Source organism: Molothrus ater, chromosome Z (genome assembly GCF_012460135.2).
Source record: "Molothrus ater isolate BHLD 08-10-18 breed brown headed cowbird chromosome Z, BPBGC_Mater_1.1, whole genome shotgun sequence".
Lineage (NCBI taxonomy): Eukaryota > Metazoa > Chordata > Aves > Passeriformes > Icteridae > Molothrus > Molothrus ater.
Window position 1 is genome coordinate 69,884,911 of NC_050511.2, and position 13,802 is coordinate 69,898,712.

At 45.0% G+C, this 13,802-nt stretch overlaps 1 protein-coding gene across 5 annotated transcripts in view; it reads left to right on the top strand.

Moving 5' to 3' along the window:
* Positions 1-13,802, top strand: part of PAX5 (paired box 5) — a 135,300-nt gene that overhangs the window by 63,639 nt on the left and 57,859 nt on the right. For all 5 annotated transcript variants that reach the window (XM_036403263.2, XM_036403265.1, XM_036403266.1 and 2 more), the window contains one exon: positions 12,207-12,336. In XM_036403263.2, the coding sequence (XP_036259156.1) occupies positions 12,207-12,336 (130 nt within the window). The remainder of the gene's footprint in view (positions 1-12,206; positions 12,337-13,802) is intronic.

Genomic DNA, 13,802 nt, shown 5'->3' on the forward strand with positions numbered 1-13,802 from the left:
AGCCCCATAAGAGAAGGAAGGACAACTCTGGGAGTGAAAACACTTGCCTGTTGATTTATCCAGTGCCTGGCCCATTCAGATTATATTTAAGGTGAAAGGCTTGCACCAGCATTTGAAGAATTGAACAAGACTTCTCTACGTAGACCTCAGTAAATGGCTGGATCCCACAGGCTCTGACAAGTTTCAAGTACATTTTCCAGTCTTAGTTTGGAAATCACTGCTGTTATACAGTCATTCTGTGAGCTTTTTCTAGATTTGTGCATCACCTTACAATGGACAAAGATGGGAGTATGCTCCCTTGAAGACCTTGATATGCTAAAACAACTCAGATGGAGCCAAACTCTTCATGGGAGTACACAGTGGGAGCACCACAGACAGGGCATGAACTGACACAGCAGAGGCTCTGCAGGGTCCAAAATTGTGCAGGCTCTGTCTGTGGTGATTTTCAAGACCCACCTAGATGAACCCCTCGGCTGCATGGCCTGCCTCCATAGCTGGCCCTGTTTTGAGGGATCTCCAGGATGTGAGCCCGGGTGGTAGCACTCCCTTGCTGCTCATCCACTGTATTCATTCCAGTTGTTATTATGTGTTTAAGGAAAACTTTGGTGTGGCTACAATGAGAACTGTGGTTAGAGGAAGAGCAGCACTGGTTCACCCAGGGTAGAGGATGAGACAGAGAATTGTTTGGCATGCTGAGCCAAGGAGTCTGAGAAACTTGCTCAGTGCAGAGGCTGGGTTTTCAGAAGAATGCCATCGTTTTGGGTTGCCTTTTTTTTAGTATGGGGTTGAACAAAGCAACCTACACCACTGTCTGAATGATGACAAAAAGCAACTGTGGAGCTAAGCCAGTTCCAGACAAAAGGGACTGACTCAAAATTCCTCTCTGCTCATATGAATAGTGGCTGCTTAGATTTTTTTTTTTTTTTTTGCAGCAGCAGATTTTTCCAAACAAACAAACAAAAATGAACCAACCAAAAAACCAAACAAATCCCAAACCCAAAACCTGAAAGGAGAGAGCTCCTGCACTAAGAGAGTAGATTAACATGTAGGGGCATGATTTCAGCTCTGATTCTCTCACCCTGAAAATGGAATGAAATAAGGGTAACATTGGAGAGGCAAGGGTTTCTCCTGCAAAATCCCCTTCAGGCTCAGGGCTGACCTCAGGTCTGTGTCAGTCCAGACAAGTCACTCACAAAGGGCTGAGGGAGAGCAAGGTCCTGGAGGTGACGAGTGCATTCCTGGAATAGGAGCTATGGAGTGGAGCCAGGCATAAGAACTGCACTTGTCAGATGCTCTATTAGGCTTGGAGTATTTCACTGGTTATTAGGGCCTCTCCAAATAATTGCAACACAGGATTAAGTAATGAATTAAATTATGTTACACGAGAGATTGTCATCAGATTATGTACCTGATGAATGACTTTCAGGCATTGTCAAACTGTGAGGTTTGGTAACAGTGGGAGATTTTGCTGACTGCACCGCTCCTGTGTCTGTGTTTTTGTTCAAGTGGTTCTTTTCTGGTTCTTGTGACTGGAGAGGAAATTTTGAAAATATATATATTAAAAAAAATACAAAATATATATTTAAAAAAAATTTGAAAAATATATATTTGAAAATATAACCCCAAGTACCTGTCTGGCATAAGAACTGGAGTAGTTTTTGGGGTGGAAGAGGTGCTCAGGTAATACTGGTGGTGGGTTCCCTTCTGGTTGCCTGATGCTGTTTGCTTGTGGTGATGCTCCACGGCATGTGTGGTGCCCAGGTGTCTTCTGCAGTTTTAGCAGAAGAATCGTGACTATTACAACACCAATGTGCCTGGCTGGACCTGTCTTTGCAATAGAAAATGTTTTGATAGAAACTGAAATGTTTCACTAAAACGTGTTGTCTTTGATGATTTTTCTGTATAGAGGGTCCATCACTGCAGCCTGTCATGACAGTGGGGCATCCAGCAGCAATTGGCTCTGTGTGTCATCAGAGAGCCTATTGCTCTCTTGGAACCAGCACCTCATAGGTACCCTGACTTGTCAGCTTGTCTCCGTTTTGCTTAACTTTTCATACCGATATGCAAACAATTTCTGGTGTTCATAGGTATATTTCTGAAGGTGAGGAGCCCATTGCCCTGCCCAAAGCAAGCTGCACCAAAGCAAGCACTGCATCACTCCCCTGACGCTCCCTGGCCCAGGGCCTCCATTTGCATGAGGCATGCCTGCAGCATACATGAAGGGCAAGGAGCATCTCCCCCACTCCACATTCCCAGCAGCCATCATGGCACTTTTTGTTTTCAGGGCAAAACACTCTGGTGAAGATATCCAAGCCAGTCACTTTGCCTGCTGTCAGTGCAGTTTGTTCAGTTCCTGCTGCCTTTCTAATCCCATGCCTCCAAGGACATGTAATCAGAAAGTGACGCATAATGCTTCTGAAAATAACATTTGCACTTTTAGAATCACAGACTTGTTAAGGCTGGAAAAGACCTTTAGGATCAAATCCATCTGTCAGCCCAGTGGCACTGCCATATTCATCACTGAACCCTGTCTTCACCCATACCCACATGTTTTTGAGCACTTGCAGGGATAGTGACTCCACCGCTTCCCTGGGCAGCCTGTTCCAATGACTTAGAGACATTTCTGTAATATCTTTTTTTCCAAATATCCTACATTTTCCTATATTTCCTACCTCCCCAGGCACAGAACCATACAATCATACAGATTGGAAAAGACTTTTAAGATTTCTGTCTTTTCCATAAAAACACTGTATTGAAAACTGGCCTGCAATACTGTGGTCCTTTACTATTTTAGTTCAGGTGAAGGTGAAGAAATGAAAGAAAAGCTTTGGAAAACTATGGGGGTTTTGTTTAATGTGCTTTTTTTTTTGTTTGTTTTTGCCTTTTTTAGAAAATAAGATTAGTTCTATATTGATGAATTTGATGGGGATTTGATGGGGAATTCAGCATTGTAGGGAAAGTTTACCCCCCAAAAATGGAAGGCAGAAGGCTCCTGACCCTCACAGGATGATGAGACTCCAAGGGGCACCAACAGGAAAAGCAAAAGTCTTTTGGAGAATGAAGAATGTGTGTTGGCTTGGTGTTCGGCTTTGAAATATGGGAGTTCATGAGTTTACGTGGATTTGTTGAGCTTGGACTTTGCAATATGCCACAAAACAGCAAACTCTGTGGCTTTCTCTGTTGGCTTTCCCCTGCGTAAAGGTTTGGTGCCTTTGTAGGTACAGTGACTGCAGGGGCCTTGGCTGCCTGTGAGGCTTGGACCCTGGTAACCTGCCACTTCGGTCATCTCCACTTTGAGACCAGTTTATTGTGCACAATGCTTAATATGATACAAAAAATGCTGTGACAGGATTCTCAGATGGCATTTGTGAAACACATTTGGGTAGTTCATGTAAAAGCATTACACAAATACCAAGTGTTCTTGAAAATTTGCACAAGACTTCTCAAGTGTCAAGGGCTATCGGTGGGATGGATTGAAGATCTGGCAATATTGGTGCCAGCCTCATGCATTCTCAGAGTGCATTCACGTTTCTGATTCATATTTCTCCATAAGGAAATAATTCACTGTGCTGAGGGTTGTGCTTTCTTTTCTGCACAGTCGTGCTTAGTGCTTCAGTGGAAGTAGAGGGACCACCATGATCGAGGATTGTACCTTTTCCATCCTCCTCTGGCTGAAAATGTTAGTGTTGAGAGGGAAAGTGTCCAGTTCCTGTCCTGAGAAACAGCATTTTTTGACAATATCTTGTAGCAATTAGCGGCATAAAAGCCTAAATTTTGTGCTGAGTTTACAAAAAGTAAACTGCTTTTCCACCAGGGTGGGTTGTTCTATGCTTATTTCAGTTGTGTGTCTCATGCTTTACTTTGATTGGGTGCCTCCTTTTCAGCATTGCACATAGGATGGTGGAGGCTGCTGAGAAAATTCAGTTTGTGCTGGGGTGAGAATAGGTGCAGGGAAAGGGCAGGTGCTGGGGAGAGGGAAGAAAATGGGAGAAGAAGAGAAATGCCCCGTGTAAGTCTATGGGGAAAGCAGGAGAGGGTAGCTGTGGGAGGAGGAGGAAGGCTGGAGAGAGGAGGACTGGAGAGAAGAAATTGGAGGGGGTTGGGGCAGTTGCAGGCACTGGTGTTGCAACACTGAAACTGGGAGCAGGCTTCTACAAAATCTGTTCTGGAGTTTCTGCTTTTCTCAGCAGAAACTGATCTGGGAGGCTCTGGCATGGAGACAGAAATGAAGAGCCTGTGCAGGATTGGGCAGTGCTGATGAGGGTGGGTGGAGGCTTGGACAAGTCATCCTATGGTTTTGTGTCCTGCAGGAGACACAGCAATTTTTTGTGTTATGTGAGAGGTGCTAGAGTTGTTGAGGATAAGTATGTGAGGTTGAAACTAGTAAATCCTGGTGGAAGCAGAGGTTGGCTTTGGCACTGTGGTGGTGTTGCTGTTTCTGTTCATCCAGGCGCTTGTTAGTGGTGAGGTGAGACTGAAATCTGGAAAGTCACCTCAGCTCATTGTGTACATGTACCACTCTTGGGCTGGCCTTACATGGTTTTCAGTGGAGGCTTCATTTTGGAACCAAAGGAAGTTTATGGCTCTTGAAGATGCAGTTTAGTGATAGCCTTGGCAGTGTTAAATTAACAGCTGGACTCAATAGTCTTGCAGGACATTTCATCCTCAATGATTCCGAGAGAGTCCACTGGCCATTTCTGCCCCTGCTGGGCACTGGGGACTGCAATGGCCCATGGAGGGCTTGCCTGGAAAACACCCTTCTAGGCATCTGCAGGTCAGTGCTCTCTTCCCATCCGACTTTCCCAGAGATCCAAGGACAGCAGGCATGAGGGATTGCCCAGCAGGGATTTGGCAGACTGACAGGTCCATCGAGCACATGCCCAGGCACTGCACACACTACTCAGGCGTTGCTTTTGTTCAGCCTGCTTCCTCTGACTAAGAAACAATATTAAAAACATCTCCAGCAGCCAGCATGGGCAGTGTTCTGTGCTGCTGCTCCACGGGGTTTTGCTGTTCACTATGGGCAGCCTCACTGGCACGTGTGTGTGCGTGACTGTGCGCACGGGTGTGATTTACTGGCCTGTGCAGTGCCACATGTCTTTAAAATTATAGTGCCCGTTTCCTGCTGAAATAATTTCTACATAGAGAGGCTCCTATTATAGCAAGAGGAGCTTGGACGTCATGATTTATTATTATTTATGGTCCCAGGGTCTTGTTTATGCACGATGGGTTAGGTGCTCAGGATAGAAATGCCATTATGCAAATGACATTGAATGTCCTTACTGAGCCTAAATAATTTTTGTGTTGGACGATTAAACCTCATCTGTTATTGATATGGGCTGCAGTCGGGCTATTAAAGAGTCCCAACAGTACTTACTCCCAGTAATGGGAAAATTGAGAGGAAGAGGCTAAACAATTGCCTCAAGTGTGCTGTGATTGTCTGGTAGGAGTGGAACATAACGAACCCCCTGAATGGAAATCGTGTTTACTACTTAGGGATAAATAAAAAGAGAGAACATGCAATAAATTGTGCTTTGTGATCTGAATTGGCGCACCAGAGAATTTGCGTACTTTCAATTTACTTATTTATTTGATTTTTTTTTTTTTTTCAGGGGTGGAGGGGGCAGTGTGATTGGGATGTAGATACCGCAGGAAGCCGGGAAGGATTCCTGCAGAGTGTGCCCCTGGCTGAGTGGCTGGGGAGAGCTGTCCTCGGAGCTGCGCCGGTGCTGCGCTGTCCGCTTTGACACAGCTGTGCAGTCACATTTTGATCAGTGTTGATAGCTTATGAATTCCAAAATTGACAAAATTTACAGAAAAATGAGGATAATCCATCTTCCTTAGCAGCCTGTCAGGAGCTGGCTATACTTCATAATCTTCAATTACAGATGCTATTTTCAGACATTTACATGCAGATATTAGAACAAAATGAAAATGAGAAACAAAGAGTGAATGGAAATGCAGCTATTTATATGTATAAAAGAAAAACAACAGGTAAATTCTTGGCATTTAGATTGGATTTGAGTGTCCCTTTGGAAAATCTGAGAATATCTGCACCCACTTATGAATTGTACTGTGGAAATGTAAAATGTAGTATATCATTTCCCTTATGCAGATAATGTGAAGATTGGGTCAAAAACAGGTCAGTTATTTTGAAGTATGAGGGTAAATGTGTTCATGGCAGGGTGCACAAGCTAATTCTCACTGCCTTCAAAGGAATGTCTGGGGATGTGTACAATCCTAATTGGATTTGGGCTAAAATGAAGCACAGCTGTTAACTTTTTATAAACATATATGTTTTGTGAAAGGGAGATTCAGAAATACCCACTTTAAACTTAAGAAAAAGGGTTGAAACCAAACTTCCACATTCTGTGAGGCAGCACTGAGCTCAATGTGGCTGAAAACAAAGAGAAGCTAGGGTTTGGTCCCAGTTAGACGTGTAAATAACATTTGTTCCAAAGTAGGATTGGGTTTGGTGTCAGCAGTGCTCAGTGCAGGGAATATCATGTAAATTATTAAATGGGGTGGTGGTTGGAACGCAGCAGTGGTGAGACTTTGATGTATAGGTTTCCAGGAGCCTTTCCCACCCATATCTTGGGTGGCTGAGTAGGAGGGCATTAGGCTGGGTTTTCCATTCCCATGAAATTCCAGGCAGAGCAGCAGTGGTGCCTGCAGCTGCAAGCGCTGCTGGGTTTCTGAAAGCCTGGGGAGATTAATTACAGCTGCTTTGGATTAAACTCTTCGAACCATATCTAACATTACAAATTTTTTCCCTTTGTCAGACTGCTGTGTGGGTTTCTGTGGACAGCCTGCCTGGCATGTGCCACTTTTGCCTCTATTTATTAATTAATTTAAAAATATTAAGATGTGATAACTTGGAGATATTTGTTGTGAGGTCTGGCTTGCTGCTGCCATCAGGGATACCAGGGGGTGTGGTGGATGTGATTTGGGGGACAACATTGTGCCTTTCAGGGACCTCAGTGTTTTCTTTGGCAATGAAGGCTCTTGACGCACCACCTCTGTCAGGAAGGAAGGCAGAGCACATGGTCAGTGAGGAGGCAGACTAAGCCCTGAAACCCCAAGCTGGCACCTTGCACTGATGGTCTCAGCTCCTGTTGAGCTGCTGCTGCTGCTGCTGCTGCTGCTGCTGCTGCTGCTGCTGCTGCTGCTGCTGCTGCATCCTGAGCAGCACCGTGGGCCTGGGGGCAGCTGTGCCAGCGGCAGGAGAACACAGAAGGTATTATTTCATGCCTGCCTGATGTTCTGATTTGGAATATATAGCAGATGCAAAAAAGCAACATGTGCAAGTCCCAGTGGACCCCAGCTGGCTCATTTTAATCGCCATTTGCCCTGTGCAGCAGACAGCTCTTCTCTGTCTTTGCTTGGTGCAGTCTCTTCAGCAGCATTGTGAGGTCTGTGCCCCACAAAAGGGACGAGGCGAAAAAGGGATACATTTGTCTCACACCTTATGGGTTGCAGCACTGCTGCAGGGCTCATTCCAGGCTTGTAGCTCCCTGAGATTCTCACATTGGTACCTAAAAACCAGGCTGTTTCAGGGAGTGGCCTTGTTCCCTGCTGTGTGTCCATCTTTTCCTGACACTTTAGGATAAAATCCCAGATAAATATCAAAGAAACAATTTCTGTACACAGAGGGTAGGTTGACTTTTCGGTGTGTTACATTCATTCATCTTCACCAGAAATAGTACAGGGTGAAGCTGGTTGTGATCTGCCTCTCTGCTTTACTGTAGTGCAGCAGGTTTGAAAACAGTTAGGAAACTCTCCTGCACCCTTTTTCTTACCATTTGCCTATCACAATCATCACTCCAAGGGATTAATAGCGAGAAATAAAGCTTTTGTAACGGAGGTAGATTCAAAACTTTACTTAGAGCAGAAACCTTCCTGTTTGCACTTTGCAGAGACGTGTAATGTGGAGGGACTGTGCAGACCCTGCTGCTGCAAGAGAGCTTGTGCTGCTGCTAGCAGGCACACAGAGATTACTCCTCTCCTCCCCACTGCAGCCACTCCCCCCAGCTCCGTCCGCCAGAGCCGAGCCAGAGCAGAGTAGGATAAGGCAGGGGAACACACAAGATCTGGTCTTGCCCCTCCTTTCAGTTTGTCCTTCTCAGTCTCTCTTTTATATATACCTCGTTTCACATGTCTGTGTTTTCTCTCCTCCATGCTATGGCAGTGGTGCTCCATGCTGATGAGACAGTGCGTGGTACAACCGCAGGCAGTCATTTTTCAGGTAATTTCTAGGGTAATGAACACCCGTCTCTTGCTTTTTCACCTACCAAGCAGAAGGTCAGGCTTCCTGGCTGCACAAGGAGGGATCCCTGGCCATGATGATCATTCTGGGCTGTTTCTCACCAGCAGCAGTGAGAGCACACTAGTGCAGGAGCCAAATCAGAGATCCCTTCTGCTGCTCCCACTCCAATTAGCTGGAGAAGCTCTTGGGAAGGGTCAGCAGAAGGGTTCAGCAGAGGGGTCTCAGTGAGGCCACGGGGTGAGGGGCTGCTCCATGAGTGCTGCCTTTCCCTGGGGTTTCCTTTACTCTCCAGATGGGATGCCTGAAAGGAAGAGATCTGCCTGGGGGGAATGGGAAGAGGGGTCACCACTGTACCCCTCATGAGTGGTTCAACACCAAACACCGTGACTCCACAGTGTTAGAGAGGTTTTTGCTTTTTCAGGGGGTTCTAGAGATTCCTGTAGACAGTACCCATAGTGTGGTTTTAGGGTGAAGGCTCCTCTGCTCTGCAGTCCTGATGCCCCACTCCTTGGGGGCCAGAAGATGCCTCTGCTGACCATCACCTCTCTGCAGTGCCTTGCTGTTGGCAGCACTATGTTTCCTTTTCTGCCCACAGGCAAGTGCTGGTCACTGCCACTCTGCCAGCCCAGTGCTGGCCCTGACCCTCCTGCTTTGTGGTGCAAACTATAACTGCAGACGTGGATGTGAGTGATGGGGTTGCTCTTCCACTGGGAATGCATGATGAGAGGGGAGTCAGCAATCAGAAGGGCTGCCCCTCAGCCTGCACTTCTGCCTCAGTGCTGGAAGCAGTGGTCAGTGCTTGCTCCTTGTGGCTGTTAGTGTTCAGCTGATGATCATTCCAAGAAAGGATCTAGGCACAGCAAAGTAGTTGGGAAATCCCTTAAAACCAGAAAATCCCTTAAAATCCCTCTATTCTTACCTCTGGGAAAAGTTGCTGTGCCATGGCAAAAGACATGCAGCTCCCATCTGCAGGAAGCTATTTGGACCAAAAGCAGGGAAGGACCCCAAATCTCCATTTTGCACATCTTCAGCTCATTCCTACCACAGTGCTGCTTGTCTATGGGCTCTTCATCCACATTGTGCTGAGCAACTGTAATGCTTCCAGTCCCTCCTGCAGATGTTCCATGGTTTGGGACTGTGCCACTGTATATTGCACCAACTCACTATGGTGCAGTGACATGGAAGAGCACAGGCCACCTGTGTTGTGACTCCTGCCAGGTTATGCTACACTCTGGTTGCTGCTTGGTTGACACTAGAAATGGTCACTTTCTCCAACCTCAGAGAGCATGACTCATTTGCATGGTGCTTCCAGGTCTTTCCAGGTTAAAAGTCTTAACTCTGGTCCCATTTCTCCCAGGGTCAGTTCCTTGGACTCCTGAAGGGAAGCAAGCTGTGGAGTTATGTATTCCTGTGTCTGAGAATTGCAGTTGAGGGCTTAAGCTGGTTCCAGTTGGGTTTGTAGTTTGGGATGTGCACCTCCTTCCTCAGCCCCCTCATGTGACCCCGCCCACGGCAAGGGTCCCATTCCAGCTAGATGCTTCTTCCCAAACTACATGTGTGCAAGTCTCACTTTGTAATTGAGAAAACACATTCACTCTCTGCCTCTTGGGAGGGGTGGATCTTCCTCATGGGAGGATCCAAAGGGATTTTCTAGTCTTCATATGGTGTGGTTATGGCTTTCATAGAACAACATAGGTGAATTCAGGCATCCCTCCCCAGGGATTTGTGTGTGCTCTTCTAGAGATACCAGAAATTCCAAACATCAGCACGCAAGGACAGGTTTTTCCTCTGCTGTGCTGCCAGCCCATCCATGCTTGTGCATCCCCTGTTGCTTGGGATGTCTCTGCAGGGCTATTGTTTCTCTAATGTTTTGCCAGATTAGGGTTTTGGGGAAAGAAAAAAATCTAGCAGTGCCTCCATATGTGCATGTACCCTGCATAAGGGAGAGGTGGGGTTAGAGACTCAGGAAAACATGGAATAGTGTGGGAAGGCTGAGAAATCCATTATAGTGGTGCGCTGAATGAGAAGAAGGAGCTTTGATTACACTTCCAGGAAGAAGGAAGGCTGGGGCCATTATCATTGTCCTCTGCAGAGGAGGGAGGTTCCCAGGGCTGTCCTCTCCCTGGAGCAGAAGTGGGGATGAGTCAGAGGTGTGGGAGTCTTTGAAGCAGTGATGGTAGACAAAACGGCCTAGCTGAATGATGGCAAGGCAAAAGTGAGGGCACAGAGGGTGTTGGAGGAGGCATGAGCTGAAAGAACTGAGGAACAGTACAACTTTATTGCAAAGGTTATGTAGGATCCTAGGAGACCAGTCAGAGGACTCTGATGCATGGGCTGGGTGCGGGACAAGGGTGGCCAGCAACTAGTCCCTGGTAAAATGTATTTAGCTTGCTCATCTGCAAGAGGGATCCTTCAAGGTGACAGGCTGTACTCCTAACTCATGCAAATGGTGTCTGCAGAAAAAACATGTTTATTACACAGAACTGTTAATACAGGATTATCCATGTGAATGACCTTCTGTTTGAGTGAGACCTGAGCTACGGAGATACCAGCATGTATTCCTGGCTAAGGTACTGAGTTAATTGCAAGCACGAGATTATGTGCTGGGTTGTCAGAGAAACTTGTGGGAAGGAGGAAGATGTATTCACTCAGATCAGCTTTTGTTTCCTTAAAACAAAGTTAACTTATTTTGATGTCACATCCCTGGAGCTGTACAAGGCCTGGTTGGATGGGACCTTGAACAGCCTGGTCTAGTGTCCCTGCATGGTAGAGGGCATGTATAATAAGTTGGTCTTTAAGGTACCTAACAGTCCAAAACAGTCTGGGATTCTGTGTTTTTCTGAGTTTTGTTTTGGTTACTCCAAAAAACCCCCATGTGATCCTGGGTTCATCTGCATTTCTTCATCTCTGCATGGCTTCTGCATTGACTTAATCTTCAGGAGTTCATTAGAGACTGGCATTACAGTGGCTGCTCTTCAGTTTACCTGTCCCCACTGTAGTTTTTTATTTGAAGTCAATCTCCAGTTGATATGGGCATGACTGCTGTCTCACAAATAAGGGATTAAAACTTAAAGGGCGGATAGCAGGGAACAGAGAACTTTGAAAGAAAACTTCACAGATTCAAGTGGGAATGATCCTGACAGTAAGAAATCATTGAAAAAGGGCAAATGAAGATAAGCTTTGTTCCATATGCATATACATCCTTTAGATACATGCATTGGCCTCATTGGCTATAGAATGCAGAATGCTGTAGCAATGGAGACTTAAACAGGTTTATAGGATACAAACACTCTGATTTCTGAGATCTGTGCTTTTTTACCATAGCCTCTTTCAGGTAATGAGATTAGGAAATTATTTGGAAATGGCACAGTGTTCTTACTACAGTCAGGTGCTTTATTTTTAAATAACTTGGATTTAGAAACAGTTACCTACAAATGCATCCATTAAGTAAACTCTTTGATATACATACCGTTTTCCTGTATGCAAGAAATGCAACATTCCTAAGAAAAGGGAAATGGAAAACCTGTTCCCACCTTCTCATTAGTGCATGTCCCCTCAAGTGCCAGCCCTGAAATATGGAGAGTGTGGAGGTTAAGAGGCATGAACATTTTCCTAACAAGAAAGTAGCTTGCACTTGGCAGGTAATCTACAAATTTTCCTCTTTCAGGAAAGCCTTGTTACATATTAATGAGTTTGTCTTTGGTTTTATAAAGAAAACCTATTTTTGTGTTCTCTGAGAACACTGGTGATAAGCACAGACCCACTTACTGAACAGTTTGAATGTTGAAAAGCCCAGTGTAAATGAGCAGTGCCTTTAACACTGGCTTAACAAAGGATTTTTGAGTTCTGTATTGCATCTACTTTCTGTTGACACAGGCAAAAAAAAGCTCTTGATTAGTGAATTTATTTCCACTAAAATGTCTTTTGTTTCTTTTTCCAGGCAACAGAATACTCAGCCATGGCCTCACTAGCTGGTGGATTGGATGACATGAAGGCCAATATAACCAGCCCTACTTCAGCAGATTTGGGAGCAAGTGTTCCTGGGCCTCAGTCCTATCCTATTGTCACAGGTAAATGATTTTCAAACACTGGTAAGTAGTGTGAATTGTCTGTACCTTCATATTGCATGATGAGGTCCTTTATGGAAGAATTGTGTCATATGTGGAGTAATTTGCTCAAAAAGTCTCTTTTTGAATGTGATTTCATAGGAGCTCTTGTTGAAAGAGAGCTGAATGGCTTGTGTAAATCGTTTGTGTATGTTTGTAGCTGACAGATGGAGCCTCCATCCCTCTTGTTCAGGAAAGGATGTGCCCCTCCACCCCAAAAGTACATCTTGAATACCACCGCATCACTGAAAAGCAGAATGCTTGCCTCTGCTTTTGGGCTTTGGAGCTATTTTTTCATAAATGCACCTGGTATGTTTGACTGGATGGAGTTTTTATGACAGTTCAAACTAGCCTAAATTTTGGAAGCTCATTTTATACCATTTCTGAATTGTACCCGTGCACTAAAGTTGAGCATTTAAATGAAAACCAAAGGCTGTTTGCTCAAAGAATGCCAAATCATCTGCATTTATTCAGCAGCTGTAGAGCAAGAGTTAAGGAACAGCTAGGGTCTCATAACTGCTTTGGTCACCTATTTATTTGGGACTGACCCCATTGCTTGCAAGGAAATTGGCCAAATGGTAAGCTAATTATTGAATTCTATCCCAAATTAGTTGTGCAAGTCAGAAAAAAGGAGGGCTTTTAAAATTTAAGGCTCTGTGTTTCATAGGAATGTTAGCTCAGTGTGTTACTTCTATATCTAATTGGTGCAAATTTCATTGGATTTTCTCTGTTTTGACAAAGATTGGACGTAATGCTTTATTTTGTAGCTACTGTGGAAGATTATACTGTTTTTTATAAATTATTACTATGTCTTTAATGCCTTAAAATCTCATCCAACAGAGGAGAAGTTTTGAAAACAAGTGTTGTTACAAAGTTGTTTTAACCCAGTAAAGTATCAGTCTTCAGCTTTTCTTGACAAAGTTTAGGAGAATTCAGAAGAGATTGGACAGTGAAAGAAATACATGTGTACCTTGAAGTGGGATGGGAGAGACTTCTTTCAATATCTGTCTGGTTCTGAATGAGTGGTTTGAGTGTTGGACTAGATAAGAAATGTGTCTAGGCATGGATGGATGGATGGATGGATGGATGGATGGATGGATGGATGGATGGATGGATGGATGGATGATGGACAGAAAGAGGAACTTCTGGAGATGTGTGGCTTGTAAGATGTAAGGAGATATAGCATTGATACAAATATATCTATATGTCCATCAGGGGTCTGTGCTGGAACCAATGTTATCTAACATATTCATCAGTGACACAGACAGAGGGACCATGGGCACCCTCAGCAGATTTGCAGGTGACACCAGGCTGAGAGTGCCATGACACCCCCGAAAGACAGAGCCATCCAAGAGGGACTTGGAAAATTCCTAGAAGTGGCCCATGGGAATCTCAAAAAGGCCAGATGCTGATGCTGCACCTGGGTTGGG